Genomic DNA, 18564 nt, shown 5'->3' with positions numbered 1-18564 from the left:
AAGGTTGACAGCCTTCCATCCTCCCAAGGTCGGTAAAATGAGTACCCAGCTTGCTGGGGGGTAAACGGTCATGACTGGGGAAGGCACTGCCATGAAAACGCTAGAGGGCGTCACCCCAAGGGTCAGACATGACTCAGTACTTGCACAGGGGATACCTTTACCTTTAAGAGAAAATAATATGGTACTGTCTTAAGGAAATATATAGTCAATCCCCATCTCGTTATCGATTATACTAGGTCCTAACCTAAAAATTACTAATAACACCACTGTTCATCATTTTCTTCAAATGGTTTCTTGTTAACCATGTTAGCAAGCCTTGCCATTTTGCTAGGTCTGCTAATTTGTCTAGCCATAGAGAAGTAGTTGGAGTCTCTGTTGCCCACACCAACCGCGCCACCGTATTTGCATGGAGGAAGAAGATTCTAGAAGAACTCGGTAAAACACTTAGATGAAAGCTTAACGACATAGATTCAGGATTAAGTGGAAACTGCATTTTCAATATTTCCTGTAATACCATATGTATTTTGGCCCAGTAAATGTTTTCTTTCACAATTCCACCACATACGATAAAAAGAACCTGTTACTTTAAGCTTCATCTCTTGTATCTGACAGATGAGATAGCCATTCCCATGCGTCAAGGGTGGCCAAACTACAGTTACCATGAGCCCCATCCATCGCAAATGAGGATGAGAACATTTGATTAGTGTAAAGTCAAATGCCCAGCTATACACAGGACAAGTTCTCTCAGAGACAACCTCACTAGCTGCCAGAGAAAAGCAGCATAGAGCAGAAGTTCCAGATTTCTTTCTATGGGATGAGCTGGGTGGTAAAGTATAGGAATGGAAGCCTCTCTCTTCATTGAAAGGAGAACTTCTGAAATTCAGCCTCATGAAAGGCCTTTAAGGTTTTAACAGCAAGCACTTTATATACTTACACAAGAACCTAAGAGTGGGTCAGCTCAAGGTCCGTCTGGTCCAGCATGCCAATTCCAACAGCAGTGGCCCGTGAAGCGTCCCACGGTGAGGAGACACAGCCCTCGCCTGCTCACTGCAATCTGGCCTCCCATTTGGCTACCACGGCTAATGAGAGAACCGATCCTCCATAAATCTACCCAATCCTCCTTCCAATCCGTCTAAACGAGTGGCCGTCACTGCATCTTGTAGCTGCGAGTTCTGCCAGGCAGCCACCTGATCTGAGTGGATGGCGGCCTGCTTGAATCTCCTGCCAATCAGTTTTATAGGAGGGCCCGAAGTCCTAACATAGGAAAGGGAAAACTATTTCTCTTTATCCACTTTCTCTACACTGTACTGTCTGCTTCATTTGCAAATCCTTTCTTGATTATTCCTAGCACTGAATTTGCCTTTTAAAAATTGCCAGTCTACACTTTCCACCACAAGCCCACAGAAATTGGCTGTAGCTCAGGCTTTCTCAACCCTGGGGTTTCCTGATAGCCCTGAAAGAGTTTGCTAAATGGGTGGGTGTTAATTTATATATATATTTCTACAATTTGTTAAACATCTATCGGGTGATATGTCCACATATGATCTGGAGAGCCAGTTTGGTATAGTGGTTCGGAGTGCGGACTTCTAATCTGGCGAACTGGGTTTGATTCTGCACTCCCCCACATGCAGCCAGCTGGGTGACCTTGGGCTCGCCACGGCACTGATAAAACTGTTCTGACCGGGCAGTGATATCAGGGCTCTCTCAGCCTCACCCACCTCACAGGGTGTCTGTTGCGGGGAGAGGAATGGGAAGGCGACTGGAAGCCACTTTGAGCCTCCTTCAGGTAGAGAAAAGCGGCATATAAGAACCAACTCTTCTTCTTCTTCATGATCATGTAGACCTGTCCACCTCCTGTGGGACTGGAGGGATGGGAAGGGAAGGGGTCCCAAATGGACATGTACACAGCTATGCTTCGCAACCATATTCTGCATGATTCTAGGGTTTCTTGATGCCTGAAGAACATTTCAAGGGGTTCTCAACAGTAAAAAAACTGAGAAAGGCTGGTGTAACATAATAGTTTCAATGGGCGGCATGCATCATGTCGTCTTCCCCTGCTGCAAATACGTTTACTCTTCTGAAATACCTTTTTGTGGTTTCACCTATTTCTCGTTGCCCATTTTGGTGGTTGTAAATGGTACAGTTTTCCACAACCAGGCACATTCACATCAATCAGTTAAGAACTTTCTGGTACACGGTCATGCCCATCAGAATTTAGGGGAAGAAACGGAAGAGCCCCGAAGGGTGCTCTGAAAACAAGTGTGCTCTGGCCTTACCTTGAGGATCGACTTCTTTTGCAATCTTGAGTGCGTCTGAGTTGGCCAGATCGGAATTGGCTGGAGAAACGGCGAGGATGAGGCAGTTCTCTTTGGTGACAAATTGCATAAGCATCTCACGGATCTGGAACTCAATGTCAGCCGGCTGGTCTCCAACAGGAACTTTAGTCATCCCAGGTAGGTCCACCAAGGTCAAACTCAAGACTAAGTGAGGAAGAAGGAAGAGAGGAAGATCTCCACCTGGAGCAAACTGTCGTGTTGATGTGGGACTGAAGCAGCATATGTCAGTGGAGCATTTTACAGCTTACAGTAGAAATTAAATACACTTGGCGTTCAAAAGCCTGGAGTGCAGATGACAGATAGTCTGAGTTATCAGTGTGAAAATTTGAAAGCAAAACCCGTGCCCACAGGGCTGCTAATGGCATTAGTGTGAGAACAGCTCAGCTAGATCAGATTGAATGCCCAGCTTGTTTGGCACTCCCAAAGGAGCCTCTGCAAGAAACCTACATGAAACTAACCTGCAAGGATGGTAAGGTGGAAATAGTCAGCCCTGCTATTTGTCCCAACTGACTGGCAATCAAAGATATGCTAGCCCAGAAATGGAGGGTGTTCCATTACTGTTATAAGGAATTACCACGGCCAGACCTCTCTGCTCCATGTACTAATATTTTGTTTGGAAACATCTCAGCTAGTGACCCAGAGAGAGGGAAGGCAGCCTGGTAGAGCAGATCTCGGAAAGCAAAGCATGGTTGGTGCTTGGAGAGGAAACAGCTCAGGAGGACTCGACAGCGGAGGGCAACGGCAAATCACCCCTGCTATTCACTTGCCTTAAAAGTCCCTTGCTGAAGTCACCATAAGTCAACTGCAACTTGGGAGCGCTTTACACCCTACAACTGAATGCCCTACATCCATTATACTTTGGGTGAATACACGCTTCTTTTTTATTTATCCTGCAAACGCATTTCATTGGACTGAGTTCTAGTCCGGCGACATATGTTCCCTATCTATTCGCTCCATCCTGTACATAAAAATATAAGGTTCTATGTGGCATTCCCTTTCTTCCCTCTGCCTACCATCTTCACCCATCCATCCATCCATCCGTCCATCCATCTAACTTATTCATAGTCCACCTTTCTCATGGAGACACCATGCAAATTACATAGTGTATGTACAATTCAGCCAACAGGATGGGACATGCAATGAGCAGCGCAATAGAAACCTGAAAAAAGTTTAGAGATTCATAGAATCATAGAGTTGGAAGGGAGCTCATGGGTCATCTAGTCCAACCCCCTGGACTATGCAGGACACTCACAACTCTATTGCTCATCCACTGTCACCTGCCACCCTCTTGAGCCTTCTCAGAATCAGCCTCTCCATTAGATGGCTATCTGTTAAAAATCACCAAAGATGGAGAACCCACCACCTCCCGAAGAAGCCTGTTCCACTGAGAACCCGCTCTAACTGTCAGGAACTTCTTCCGGGTGTTGAGACGGAATTTCTTTTGCGTTAATTTCAACCCATTGGTTCTGGTCCGTCCCTCCGTGGCAAGAGAGAACAACTCTGCTCCATCCTCTCTATGGCAGCCTCTCATATATTTAAAATGGTTATCAGATCCCCTCTCAGTTGTCTCCTCTCCAGGCTAAACAGACCAAGCTCCCCCAGCCTTTCTTCACACGCCTGGTTAACTTAGACATTGAAGAGGACATAAAGGCTTCCTATATGCACAGCTGCACCCTAAGCTTCTACCGGCTTTACCACCACCCCCCCTCAGCTGGTGTGAAGGTAGCACTTACCATTGGGGGAGTAGACTCGCAGGTTGATTGGGACTGGAGAAATGCCTTTGTTGGATCCAGTAACCCGGTCTGTCTCCGCTTCGATCTCCTGGCGTATCTCCTCAAAGTCAGTAAACTTCTTCCCTTTGCAGTGCAAGAATTCTCCATATTCTAGTTGGGCGGTGACAGAGGAAAGATGGTTAATCACAAGCAATCAATATGTAAAACAAGAAGAAGAAGAGCTGCTTTTCTCTACCAGGAACAGACTCAAAGTGGCTTACAACTGCCTTCCCTCATGGGTCATCTAGTCCAACCCCCTGTACTATGCAGGACACTCACAGCCCTATTAACAACAGAGACCCTGAGAGGGAGGGAAGGCTGAGAGAGCTTTTGACAGGATTGCTCGGTCAGAACAGCACTATCAGGACTGTGATGAGCCCAGGGTCACCCAGCTGGCTGCATGGGGAAGAGCGAGGAATCAAACCTGGCTCACCAGATTAGAAGGCGCAGCTCTTAACCACTACAGCACAAGATTTGTGGCAGGGAAGGAGCTTTGGTGAGTCATGCTGCTCACTTATTCATATACTCGCCTCCCCCTGCCACCAACATGGCCAGCCTTTAAGTCGCTCCTGGTCTCTTGCTCCTTTCTACTTAGGGTTCTCAACTCTGGGCTGGGAAATATTTGGAGACAGAGGGTGGGAGTGGGGAAGGACCTCAGTGGAGCAGAATGCTATGGAATCCCCCCTCCCAATCAGCCATTTCCTCCAGGAAAACTGATCCCTGTCATTTTATAGATGAACTGTAAAACCGGGGGATCACCAGGTCCCACCTGGGGAGTGGCATCCCTATTTCTACTGCTACAGGCAGACTAACACAGCTACCCATCTTGATGTGTCTGAAGAAGTGAACTGTGACTCATGAAATCTCCTCCCCGGCCACCGAATTTGGGCCTTTGTTGCTTTCTACTGCTAGCCTCATCCCAGCTCCCTAGCTTGCTCAAAGACCACACATGCCAGTCCCATAGACTCATGTTCCATGTGGCTTTATGACAGGTGGATCTTTGTATCAGGGGAGGGGGGAATAGAAGCAGGAGGGCTCCTCCGCCAGACCCCTATTAGCTGTCCGCCTGGGAGCCACTGCAACATGATAAACCAAGGCTTATTCTGCACTTACTTTGTTTTTTCCATTGTGAATCCTGCTGAATTCAGATTGATTTGAACTCGAGTCTTCCTCTATCCCCCCCCCCTCTCCCCACAATTGAAACAGAAAGTGTTCTGCATTGGACTGGAGAAACTCAGAAGCGGGGGGAGGGAGCCAAGCGCAGCAGGAGTCTCTTTCTTTTCTTGAACAAGGGGGAGAGGATTGGAGACAGCAGAGGAGGGGGGAATAAGGCAAATCTCTGCAGAAGTTAGGGCTTCTGGAGTGCAATCTCTTTAAGACAAACCTTGCAACTGGGAAACAGGAAGTCTTTGAACTGATGCCCTGGCCAATCAGGGAAGACTGCTTTGCTATGAGTCATGGAGAAGGGAGTTTATTCGCACAAAGCAAAAATCTACACACTTACTGATGCTGATATTTCAAATATCAAGGGTTATATCCACTTTTTGATATTTATTTATTTGTTTGTTTGTTTATTTGTTCATTTGTTCATTTATTATATTTATATACCGCCCTCCCCGGAGTCTCAGGGTGGTTTATATAAGAACAAGGAACAATACATAAAATGGTCTATAAAAACATGTGAATAACCTTATAATAATAATAATATTGTGGGGAAAAGGTAGGGTCACCATGAATCAATCATGCATGTTGCAGAGAGAAAATTTAAAGTGACCCAAATCAAAATGGAAATCAAATTCAGTGTAGACAGGAGGGATTAATTTGAAGCCCTGTGCAGACTACCCCCAAGTGGGCAGAAGAGAGCACATAAACAAACGGCCATTCACAAAGCTCTTTTTAAAGTTCTGTCACCAGAAGAGGGTTTCCCTTTGGTGAGGGGCTTGGTGGTAGAGCACCTGCTTGGCACCAGGAAGGTCCCTGGCTCAATTCTCAGCATCGCCAGTAAAAAAGATGAACCGAGTGGTGCTGGGAGAGACCTCAGGCTGAGACTCGGGAGAGCTGCTGCCAGTCTGAGTAGGTAACACAGAATTTGACCCCGGCAGTACCGACTTTCAGCATAAGGCGGTTTCATGATTCTTGGGAATGGAATCGGCTATTTTGGCTGGGTCTTGTTGTTCATTCGTTTGGTAACAAGTACAGATACCCTCTGCGGGACAGCCTTGTCTTTCTGTTACGAAGCTGACATACCTGTGTTGGCGTTGACCAGCTGCAGGACCAGGGGGCGCCGGGTGACAATGCCTGACCCACGGGGTAGGAAATCCCTGGAAGGAAAGGAGAATCGTCATGAACGGTCGCTTCCTCCCTTTTAAACCAGTCCAAAGGCCTTCCCGCAGGAGACCCGGAGCATCCCTTGCTTCCACTGGGTTTGTCAGGCGAGGGACAACCAAACACCTGGCAGGAGGAAAGGTCCTCCACTCTGCCCTTAAACAAATCAAGAGAGCACAACCAGACACTCAAAAGCAACTTGAGCCCACTCAGTAAAAACACCCATCTCTGTATATTTTATCTAGAGAACAGAAAGCAAGCGAGAGGCGGGGGAGAAGCAAAATCACACGCTCATCTTGGGAGTAGGGGGTAAAAGAAATTAAGTACCAACTAAACATCCAAAGCATATATTGTTGTTGTCAATTATTATTTTATATTATTTACCTTTTTAACTTGCTGCAGTGTACTCTATGTTTTTGGAGGGAATGAAGCAACACAGTGCAGTTCGTGCCTCCCTGGGCGTGCTCAGTTAACGCGGGGTGGGGTGTTGCTGAAAAGCTAGCTCTAGAATCCTAGCTCTGCACAGGTGCAAAACCCATCTGTGTGAAGGCACTGATGGCCACTTGAGAAACAGCCATTACAAGGGAACAACCTCTTTTTACCAGTCATCATCACCATTTAGGGTCCCCCCCCCCTCCAGCCACAGGTAGAGGATGGGGGCAGGGGATAGGGATGCCAGATCCAGGTTAGGAAACTCCTGGGGGTTTGGGGATGAAGCCTGGGAAGGACAGGGATGCCAGTAGGGGTACATGGCCATAGAGTCCCACCTCCAAAACATCCAGTTTTGGCTTTCTCCCTATCCTGATAGGTCATTCCTTGTCGCTCCCACCATGCATGCAGTGTCGTTTGCACTGGCCAAGAGCATCCAGGGGGCAGTTTTGGGGGCCACTTTTCTGCCAGGTGCTATTTCCTCCCCTGGCATCCTTTAACTAACTCTTTCATTCCCCCAGCTTTCAGACACAGCATATTAAGGTCCTATGGCACGGATTACATTTCTATTTGCCTCAATTACATAATGGATTTTAAGAAAATTCTTGTTCCCCTAATCATCCTCTTTGCCAGTCCTTTACCTTTCCAAACTAAGGGGCTTTCCGCACCGGGATCCTTGTAGCAAATTGTTTGCTGAACGAAAAATCGCCATTTAAAATAGTGCAATTCGTCATTATGCATACCTGACTTTGTAGTGGAATCCAGTTGCGTTTCTATCGTTTCCCACAAGCTTCCGGTCTCAGCAAAAATCGCTAGACAGGAAGCGCTATTGCCGAGCTCGTCCCGCCCCTGGCCATCAAACAGCCAATGGGCAGCTGTTAGCATGCTCCCAAACAGCCCCTTTCCCTTTAAGAAAGGGTTTTTTTTAAAAAAAACACACCCATTGCAACGAATATGTGTTGATTCGTTGCAACTGAGAGACCCATCAGCTGGCAGGTGTGTTTGAGCTGTCGTTTCATCGTTGCCACGCTCCCCCCAAGTGAAAAAAAAAAATCCCCCCCCCTCACGGGCCCGATTTTCGGCCGAAAACAGTGTAAAAAATAAAGGGAAAATACATCAGTAAACGGGCTTCTCTGTTGTTTGTGCTTAGTGACTAAACAGCTCTGGGGAGGGACTGAAGCCGGGGAAGCCTCTAAACAGGCTTGCTGGTGGGTTGAACTCCGCTCGCTCGGAGAAAAAAAAATGGCGATCGCTTCGCCGGAAGATCAGAGGAGAGAGCCAGGGGGAGGGACTTTGTAGAAACCACAACAATGGTAACACACAGAACTTTCCCGCTAGTGTTGCAGATTGGTTGCAGGAGTGTAGCGCTTTCCGGAGGGTGAATCCACTTTTGGGGATTTCCCTGAAAGCGCTACAAGGAAGCGCTTTTTGCGGATCGGTTTCAGGTGTGTGGCAGATTGTCAACGACGTTGTGCATAATGGCAAATCAGAAGCGTTTTCAATTGGCAACCATTGTGCGATTTTGAAGGCGTGCGAAAAGCCCCTAAGTTTTTCTAGAGTCAGCCACTGATGCAATGTCTCACCTTTCACCTACCAGCATAAAGCAAGATTTCTGGATTCCCCACACTGAAAGAATAAATAATAGTTTTGCATTTACTGCAGGGAAATAAAATTGATGCCAGGACTTGAGCAAAGTTTCAGACCAACAATGTTTAATTATTTTTTGTGCATGCACTTTGTTAAACTTCGTTGACCTTAAACAGAGTTACCAGCTCAGAGTTGGAAAATACCTGGAGACTTCGGGGGTGGAGTTGGAAAAGGGAAGGATTTGAGTGGGGAGGGACTTCAGGGGAGTATAAAGCTATGGAGTCCAGGGGAACTGATCTCTTTAGTGTGGAGATGAGCTATATTCCGGGGGATTTCAGGTCCCACCTGGGGACAGGCATTCCTAGCCTTAAAGGTGCCCCTGGACTCAAACTTTGTTCTGTTGCTTCCAACCAACTGGGCGACCCACCTGGGTCTAGAAAGGCCTCAGCGAGCAAAGTACAGTTTAAAATTTGTTCCATAAGTCATCTGGGTTCTACGTGGGTGGTGACTGTTGAAAAACGTGCAGAGGGCAAACAATCTGCCTGCAAGAAAATCAATAGCAGCCAGGAGTTCATGTCTGCCTTGGATTCTTCCGGGGTCATTGCTGAGGAACAACAACGGCCGGCCATCCGGTCCACAGCGGCAGGAATGCCTCACAAAAACCAATGGCGCCAAAGGGAAAACATGACTGGTACAATCAGGCACATTTCAGGGGAGGAAGAGAAGCCCCTCTAAGTTCATTGTTTCCTCTTGCTGACTCAGCAGTCACAATCCGCATCCTCCTGAAAATAAATTCTCTCTTCCTGAAGGCTGCGCAGTGCCTGCTCTGACAAGAGCTACACGGAACCTTTGAGAGTTCTCCCCCTCCGTCCTCAACCGCATCAGAACTCTTTGGCATGCGCTTTGAACTCCCAGTACGAAGTGTTCAGATCACACAGAGCCGCTCTGACAATTTGCACTCTCTCTGACTGGGTAATTGCATTAATGCATCTGAGTCATTATCTGTCTGTGAACTGGGACTACAGCATCAGTTCCCCAGCAAGACAGTCCTTCAGAACTATTACCCGCAACACAGAACCTACCTATTACGTCCTTGTCTCACCCTTCCTTAAAGAAACTTGAAAACAAATATGTGGCTCTCTTACCAGGAAGAAGAAGAGTTGGTTCTTATATGCCGCTTTTATCTACCCAAAGGAGTCTCAAAGCAGCTTATAGTCGCCTTCCCTTTCCTCTCCCCACCACAGATACCCTGTGAGGTGGGTGAGGCTGAGAGAGCCCTGATATTACTGAGGAAGAAGAAGAGTTGGTTCTTAGATGCCGCTTTTCTCTACCCGAGGGAGTCTCAAAGCGGCTTATAGTCGCCTTCCCTTTCCTCTCCCCACCACAGATACCCTGTGAGGGAGGGGAGGCTGAGGGAGCCCTGAGATTACTGAACAAGAAGAAGAAGAGTTGGTTCTTATATGCCGCTTTTCTCTACCCGAAGGAGTCTCAAAGCAGCTTCCAATAGCTTCCCTTTCCTCTCCCCCTAACAGACACCCTGTGAGGTGGGTGGGGCTGAGAGAGCCCTGAGATTCCTGCTCGGTCAGAACAGTTTTATCAGTACTGTGGGGAGCCCAAGGTCACCCAGCTGGCTGCATGTGGAGGAGTGCAGAATTGAACCCGCCAAATTAGAAGTCCGCTCTCCCAACCACGACACCAAGCTGGCTTTCCCTACACCAAGCTGGACTGCCAAATCCAGGTTGGGGAACTCCGGGAGATTTGGAGATGGAGGCTGGGGACGTCAGGGACCTCAGTGGAGTAGAATGCCATCCAGCTCCTTCAGAGAAATGGACCTCCGCAGTCCAGAGAGGAGCTATCATTCCAGGAGATCCCCAGGCCCCACCTGGAGGCTGGCCTCCCAACGCCTGAGGTGTGAGCGGTTAAGCTGAGGAAAACAAGATGGCTCAAAGCTGCCTGGATCTCTTCAGCACTAGACTGAGCCCTACATCGGGGGGGGGGGCAGCCTCTCTGCGCCTACGGCCCCCTTTGGAACTCTGACACAGGCTGGTGGGCACAACCACAGTTTTTTGACTGTCATTCCCCACAATACTTTACAGAGCCGGTGGCCTATCTATATATATGAAATATTGCTTGATAAGAGTATAAGGAATCAACCACTGAAGAAAAATTGATAAGAGTATAAGGAATCAACCACTGAAGAAAAATTGTGAAAACGAAGTATATCTAGAAACCGTTTTGGTTGGTCCTTAAAATTGATATATAAAATTTATTGTACCAATTGCCTTGGAAAGGTTCTGTTTTTCTCTGTTTGAGTCATTTAAGAAGCAAGAGAATTCAGCCAAAATAAAACTGAAAAATTGGTGAGAACAAGTAAGGCACCCCCGAGACTTAAGGAGAGGCTCCACGCTGCTCCCCTTACTAGCCAGCACTTGCTTCTCCTGTAGCCCCCCAGCTGTCTCGCCACTCTAGGAAGTGGGGTAGCTAGAGAGTCTTCTGCAGCTGCTTCCCTGAACAATCCTCCACAAGGTCTGTGGTAGCATCCTCTGCTCTTCCCCCCCAACATCACTACTGCCACCATGGGTCATGCAGCAGCTACGGGGACACTGTTCCTACCCTGTCTGAATCACTGGATCACTACTGCCTCAACAGCTTAAGTGGACCGATTATGCATGGCATACTCGTCTCTCTGCCCTACTGCTTCCCATGTAAGCAGGGGGGACGAAATCCCCCAGTGCACATGTGCTCCGGAGTTGTATGTATACACCCAAATCTGGGGCTCAGAGGTTCCGCCATGCCTTGCAGCAGTGGCAGAAAGAGCACAGGGGTCCCATCATACAATTAGTGGAATAGCAGCATGCCGCTATCCCACCATCATGGGGAGTGTAGAAATGCCCAACTATACTCTGCAGCAACGCAAAGCTGAGTGGTGAACACATCTCTGCAGGGTCACCATAGGTGAGTGAGGGAACAGGGCCTGCATGGCCCCAGCTTGTTCAGAATCACAGAATCAAAGAGTTGGGCCATACAGGCCATCTAGTCCAACCCCCCGCTCAACGAAGGTTCAGCCCAGAGCATCCTAAAGCATCCAAGAAAAGTGTGTATCCAACCTTTGCTTGAAGACTGCCCGTGAGAGGGAGCTCACCACCTCCTTAGGCAGCCTATTCCACTGCTGAACTACTCTGACTGTGAAAAATTTTCCCCCTGATATCTAGCCTATCCATCCATCCATCCATCTTTATATTTATATACCTTCACTCTCAAAAGTCTAGCGGCAGTTAGCAAAGATTAATAAGAACAATAAAACCCCATAAAACCCCATTAAAATGTAATTAAAACACAATATCATGATGGCGGATAATAAATATATAACCCACTCCCCTCCCCCTGTCCAGCAAAGATATGCATGCTTGTTTAGCAAATCTAAGAATTTCAAAATACATAACTTGATTCAAATACATTATTTCAGTCCCTTGAAATCTTTTGGCACTGTCTTCCACAACAGACACTGGCCCTAAATATTTCACTGTTAAGTTGAGTAACAGTTGGATGGCATTCTATGAGCTGACAATTGTACAGACTCCTTATCACTGCTTTGAAAATTCTCTAACCCTTGTTTCCTTAATTTCTAGGAATGATACTAAATTTCAGTTTTCCAGTTCTGTTGGAATATACTGTAAAGGTAAAGGTATCCCCTGTGCAAGCACCGAGTCATGTCTGACCCTTGGGGTGACGCCCTCCAGCGTTTTCATGGCAGACTCAATACGGGGTGGTTTGCCAGTGCCTTCCCCAGTCATTACCGTTTACCCCCCAGCAAGCTGGGTACTCATTTTACCGACCTCAGAAGTCAACCTTGAGCCGGCTGCTGGGATTGAACTCCCAGCCTCATGGGCAAAGCTTTCAGACGGCTGCCTTACCACTCTGCGCCACAAGAGGATCTTTTTTGGAATATACTGTACATACTTGCATATAAGCCGAATTTTCCAGCACAGTTTTTAGCGCTTAAAAGACCTCCTCGGCTTATACGCGGGTAATTTATTAACAGCCTTCCCCCAGCCAATCGCAGCACTGCATCTGCAACCTGAGCTCTTTGCAAGTGAGCTAGTGGCCTCCAGTTAACCTTTGCCTTGAGCTAGTGGCCTCCAGTTAACCTTTGCCTTGAGCTAGTGGCCTCCAGTTAACCTTTGCCTTCTGCAAATATCTTAAAAACTAAGCTCTTTGCAAGTGAGCTAGTGGCCTCCAGTTTGTCTTCTGCAAATATCTTAAAAACTAAGCTCTTTGCAAATGAGCTATTTGGTCCCAGATAACCATTTCCTTCTGCAAATATCTTGAAAGCTTACTCCGGCAGATTGTAGGACATCACTGATTTAGAATCATAGAATCGTGGAATCATAGAATCATAGAGTTGGAAGGGGCCATACAGGCCATCTAGTCCAACCCCCTGCTCAATGCAGGATCAGCCCAAAGCATCCTAAAGCATCCAAGAAAAGTGTGTATCCAACCTTTGCTTGAAAACTGCCAGTGAGGGGGAGCTCACCACCTCCTTAGGCAGCCTATTCCACTGCTGAACTACTCTGACTTACTGTGAAAAAAAATTCCTGATATCTAGCCTATATCGTTGTACTTGTAGTTTAAACCCATTACTGCGCGTCCTTTCCTCTGCAGCCAATGGGAACAGCATCCTGCCCTCCTCCAAATGACAACCTTTCAGATACTTAAAGAGGGTTATCATGTCCCCTCTCAGCCTCCTTTTCTCCAGGCTGAATATTCCCAAGTCCCTCAACCTATCTTCATAGGGCTTGGTCCCTTGGCCCCAGATCATCCTCATCACTCTCCTCTGTACCCTTTCAATTTTATCTGCGTCCTCCTTGAAGTGAGGCCTCCAGAACTGCACACAGTTCTCCAGGTGTGGTCTGACCAGTGCCATATACAATGGGACTATGACATCTTGTGATTTTGATGTGATTCCCCTGTTGATACAGCCCAAAATGGCATTCGCCTTTTTTACCAATGCATCACACTGCCTGCTCATGTTTAGTTTACAATCCACAAGTACCCCAAGGTCCCGTTCACACACAGTGTTACATAGAAGCGTATCCCCCATCCAGTAGGCATGCTTTTCATTTTTCTGACCCAGATGCAGAACTTTACACTTATCTTTATTAAATTGCATCATGTTCTCATTTGCCCATTTTTTCATTGTGTTCAGATCTCGTTGAACTCTGTCTCTATCTTCTGGACTATTTGCCAGTCCTCCCAATTTGATGTTATCTGCAAACTTGATGAGTAGTCCTTCCCATGAGTAGTAGTTCCCATTGGAGAAAGGGCCCTGGGAAAGGCTCCTCTCCCAAGTTTGTGGCCCTGATGCAAATCAGCCCCCCTCCTCCTTTTTAGTTTTAAAGAAAATGCTGGTCAATCCCATTCAACACTTTTCCAGCGTGTTCACTTCTCGTTGAACTTTGTCTCTATCTTCTGGGGTGTTCACTACTTCTCCCAATTTGGTGTCCTCGGCAAATTTAATGAAGAGCCCCTCTATTCCCTCACCCAAGTCATTCATAAAAATGTTGAAAAGCACCAGACTCAGTACCGAGCCCTGTGGCACTACTGCTCACCTTCTGCAGTCTGACGAAATACAACTGACAATCCCAGGGTAACTCCAGGATTCCCAGAACCCTGGTGGGGAATCCCTGACTTAGAGGCTATTTCTGCACAGAGGGGTAAAACGAGAGTGGCTTCCTGCTTGAAAACACATCCCTCCCCCCCCCCTTTTTTTTTAATTTGTGTTCTTTTGCAATTTATTTCTGCCTGGGTGGATTTCAGAGACGCTGAACATGGTCCCTGAAGCCCCAAATGACATTTTGTGTAAATGATTGGCTTAAAAGCAAAGTGCTCCGACCTCTGTATCATCGGGAGAAGGCAGCCCCATCAACCCCCCCCCCTTTCCAGCTCATTCCCCACTTCCAGAAAACAGAAGAGGTGTTGTGTTTTGCTTGCCTGATCCCCAAAAGACTGTGGACACTTTAAAGATTTTATTTCACCTTTGACAATGTAGGTTTGCAGTTGCACTGCAACACAGACCATGCAATTAAAAAAAATGACTTGGAGCAGGAAATGGAGAAGGGAAGGTGGGCGTGAGGGTGGGACAAACCTGCTGAGACTATCACACGTTTCCTCCTCCATATGGTCTTTTCCCTGGTCCCGGTGGGACTCATGATTTAGGGTGGTATGTCCAGTTCTGGCGATTCCCGAAATTGTGAGTTAAAAACGCCCAAATCTCGACCTGGCTATTGGGCAGCCTTGGGATGCAGGCAACATCTGCAATGCCTATGATTGATCCACTGTGACTATACCTTTCCCCTGCGATATCCAGGGGCAGATAAAAGTCACTAACTTTGAGGAAACCGCTCTGAGTGTCCCAGTATTGTGTAGATGTTCTGCATTTTGCTGGATTAACTTCCTGCCCTGTGCCTCCAATGCTGACGTAGCGAAGCAGTCTGTCGCTGACTGGTCAGGGCGTCAGTTCAAAGACTACCTGGTTCCTGGTTGCCATTCCCTTGTAGGGCTTATTTTTGCCCTCTGTTTTAAAGTGACTGCGCTCCAAAAGCCCACACTTTTCTGAGCAGAGATTTGCCTCTTGGATTTACTTTCCCCTCCTCGTTCTCTGTGAGGCACCTGCTTCCCCACCCGCCCCATTCCTGTAGGAAAAGAAAGATAAACGGGCAGCCTCGAGCTCCACTTGCCCCTCCCCCGGCTTGCTCTGGCTGCAGGAAATAAAGCACTCTCCAGCCTTGTGCTCCTACAATGCCAGCTGGAGCTTCACCTGTCCCCACCCTCAATCAAGCAGGAAGGAGATCCCATTGGGACAATGCAAATGCAGAAGGGCACATTTTTAAAATCAGGGGAAAGGAAGGCTGTAGATAAGAGTTCAAATCGGCAAGATTTACACTGGAAAAAAATGTGAGTGCAGACCAGCCCCTTGTCATTGTTACAGAAGTCAAGCAAGCCTTTTAAAATTCTTTCTCTCCATTACAGAAAAGCAACAGTCACGGGGAAGAATTTCCTGTTTCCCTTGCTGGAGGCGTCACATCCTCTTCAGGAAAAGTGCTGGGCGTCTAAACCCTCCAGCAATTATTCTATGGATTTTGGTGCCCAAAAGATCTCCACAATGCTAGTGACGTTGGTCTGTCCACAAGATGTCTTTTTTGGCATGCCAGAATCAGGCAAAATTCTTGGCAACAGTTTGCGTAATCACAATGGTGCACAGTCCTGTGGAACACTTCAACTACATCAGCTGCAGGAACCTGATTCTGGTGTCTAACAGCCTTTCTGAAGAGACATTTGTTGTACAGAACAGTTAGATCAACACAACTTCAAGCAATCTTCAGAAGGACGAATGATGTCTCGATCACAGTGTCTGAGGTAGGGAGCCTGCACACGAAAGCTCACGGATAAATCTTTGTTGGTCTTAAAGGTGCCACTGGATGCACATTTTGTTGTACTACTTCAGACCAACACGGCGACCCACTTGAACGGATCAAAGTTAGAATTTCATTTCTATCCCCAAAGTCCATGCTTCCTTCCCTGCTGTACCCAGAAGACAGCAGCTCATGTTTTATCAAATATCTGACTAGGGCTGTCACCCCCTTAAATGCTTCCTAGGACCTCAATCGTCTCCTGTACGGCAACGCCCACTTATGAGGATGAATTCCCTCTGAGAGCCAGTGTGGTTAAGAGCGGCGGATCTGGAGAACCAGGTTTGATTCCCCACTCCTCCTCTACGTGCAACCTCTTGGTCTAGTCGCCATTTTCTTTAGCCACCTTAGGATTCCTTAAGGTAGTGTAAAGCAGGGTATAAAAACAGCTCTTCTTTGGCGACGTCTGTGACATACCCCAAATCGTGATCTCTTTTGACAAAAGGGTGTCTTGTGCCAGTCCCACAGACCAACTAATTCTATGGCAGCTTGGTGGGAAACAAGAAAACCAGCTCTTCTTCTTGCTGCTCCCAGGTGAGAATACCTCTTGTGCTGTAATGCTGTTCACACCTGCATCCACCACAGAAAAGGGACATGTGCACAGTAATCCCTGCACTACGAATGCTGTAAATAATAAATAAGCCTCCAGATCTGATGGTAGGCATGCGCATGCTTTGAATGGACATGGGCATGTGCTAAGAGAATGGGGAGTGGGTTTTTTTTTTGTTTTTTGTTCTTCTCCTGCACCAAAATTGTGCCCTTTGCACAATAGAAGTCTCCACATTTGGGGATGGGTCTTCCACCATCATATAGTGCAGGGTGGCCAAACTGTGGCTCTCCAGATGTTCATGGACTACAACTACCATGAGCCCCTGCCATGCTAGCAGAGGCTCATGGGAATTATAGCCACCCTGATACAGTGCTTAATAATATAAAGGCAACCTTTACTGAGAAACCTGTCAGGTTGGTGTGCAGGATTCCTCACCCGTGGCAGAGGGATGAAGGGATGGGGCTGAGAGAAAAAGCTGTGGGCATGGCTACTAGGTTCACGGCAGCACCACAACAGACTTCAAGATTCATAGATCTTTGGCACAAGCAGGTCTACTCAGAAGTCAGTCCCAATTCAGACAATGGCACTTGCTCTCTGGAAAGTGTTCTTAAGGTTGTAAACTTAGTGACTTTGGGGAGAATATCTGAGAAAGCATCTTGAGACTGGGCAATTGGATTCTCTGAAGAAATTCGGCTGCTTTCTAGGTGCTGCTCACAGTGAGTTGAGGATTGCAAGCAAACCTTTTGATCCCCATCCATGAGTCATCGCAGGCCCCCTCTTCTTGAATCTGTTGGCCTGCAATTCTTTTCTGATTCATTTAAGCCATCACGTTTTGATTCTGCCTTTCCTCCATGCGGCTGATGGTTCATGGGTCTCCCCTACCCTATTTATCCTCCAACAAGATAGATTCAAGTGGGCAGCCGTGTTGGTCTGAAGCAGCACAACAAAACAAAATCAGAGTCCAGCGGCACCTTTAATACCAAGAGCGTTTACTTCTGGAGAGAATAAAATCAGAGTCCAGTGGCATCGTTAAGACCAACCAAGATTTATCCAAGGCGTGAGCTTTTGAGTGCAAGCACTCTTCCTCAGACTATGCTTGCACTCGAAAGCTCACGCCTTGGATAAATCTTGCCACTGGACTCTGGTTTTGTTTTGTTATCCTCCAACAAGTCTATGAAGTAGGTTACTTTCAGGACAAAGACGGACTTTCAGCCTGGGGTCTCCGCACTGCCCTGCCCTAGTCCAGCAGCCCTACCACTACCTCCTCTTCTGTCTGCCTCAGTGGGTCCAAAAGGAAATATTTGGCCACATAGTGGAGAAGCCTAGAGTGCTGTTCAGATGTTATTCATCTTTTTTTCTTCATACAGATGAAATAGGTTCTGAAGAAAGGAATTATATTTCCAAAAAACAGCTTCAACAGGCTCATTTTATTCAAGCTCATTTGGGAAGGTTTCACCAGTCTGAATACACTTTCAGTCGTTTTTTAAAAGACTTTGGGGTCAGAATAAACTGTATTATATATAATCTATTTTCTAATTTTTTTTGCCTCCCTCAGGAGGCACCTGGCGTTCCCCTGCAACTCTAGCTCATCTCCAGACCAAAGAGGTCAGTCCCACTGGAGAAAAGGGCAGTCTGGGAGGGAGGACTTCATAGCATGATACTCCAATGAGATCCTCCCCACCCAAAATCACACCTCCTCCAAGCTCCACCCCCAAACTATATTCCCCAACCCAGAGCTGGCAACCCTACTGTGTCCCCAGACTGAACAAGCCTAGATGGAGCTCCACTGCGGATTTTGGGGTTGTCTCGGGTGGGTTACCGGCCATTTGTGTACATCAAATGCAATGGTGCAGTCTGCTTAAGCCTATGAACAGAGACGCCGGATGTCTATCCCAAAGTCCGGATGTCTCTTCCCTCCCCTCCCACTTTGGTATATCCTGCCTGATTAACTGTCAGGAACTCAAACGCTGGCTCACTATTCTGCAGCACGTAGGTGGCCCCAACTGAAGAAATTAAAATCCATGGCTGTTGTTTTTGGATCTATTTTCTAATTCCCAGGACGGCCAGATTAGGACGGAGGTGCTGCCCAGAACTGT

The 18564-nt window shown here is 47.2% G+C and overlaps 1 protein-coding gene across 16 annotated transcripts in view; it reads right to left on the bottom strand.

Annotated features, from left to right (window-relative positions):
* DNM1 (dynamin 1) overlaps positions 1–18564 on the bottom strand; it is a 200286-nt gene that overhangs the window by 131997 nt on the left and 49725 nt on the right. For all 16 annotated transcript variants that reach the window (XR_013226072.1, XR_013226075.1, XR_013226073.1 and 13 more), the window contains exons 2-4: positions 6356–6429; positions 4070–4219; positions 2277–2480 (exon numbers count right to left, since the gene is read on the bottom strand). Coding sequence is in view for 9 of the 16 variants with exons in the window: in XM_077307111.1 (XP_077163226.1) it covers positions 2277–2480; positions 4070–4219; positions 6356–6429 (428 nt within the window). In the remaining 7 variants the exon portion in view is untranslated. The remainder of the gene's footprint in view (positions 1–2276; positions 2481–4069; positions 4220–6355; positions 6430–18564) is intronic.

This window comes from Paroedura picta, chromosome 12, assembly GCF_049243985.1.
Source record: "Paroedura picta isolate Pp20150507F chromosome 12, Ppicta_v3.0, whole genome shotgun sequence".
NCBI classification, from domain to species: domain Eukaryota; kingdom Metazoa; phylum Chordata; class Lepidosauria; order Squamata; family Gekkonidae; genus Paroedura; species Paroedura picta.
Note: the sequence above shows the minus strand (reverse complement) of the source record. Positions and strands in the feature narration are given on the sequence as shown.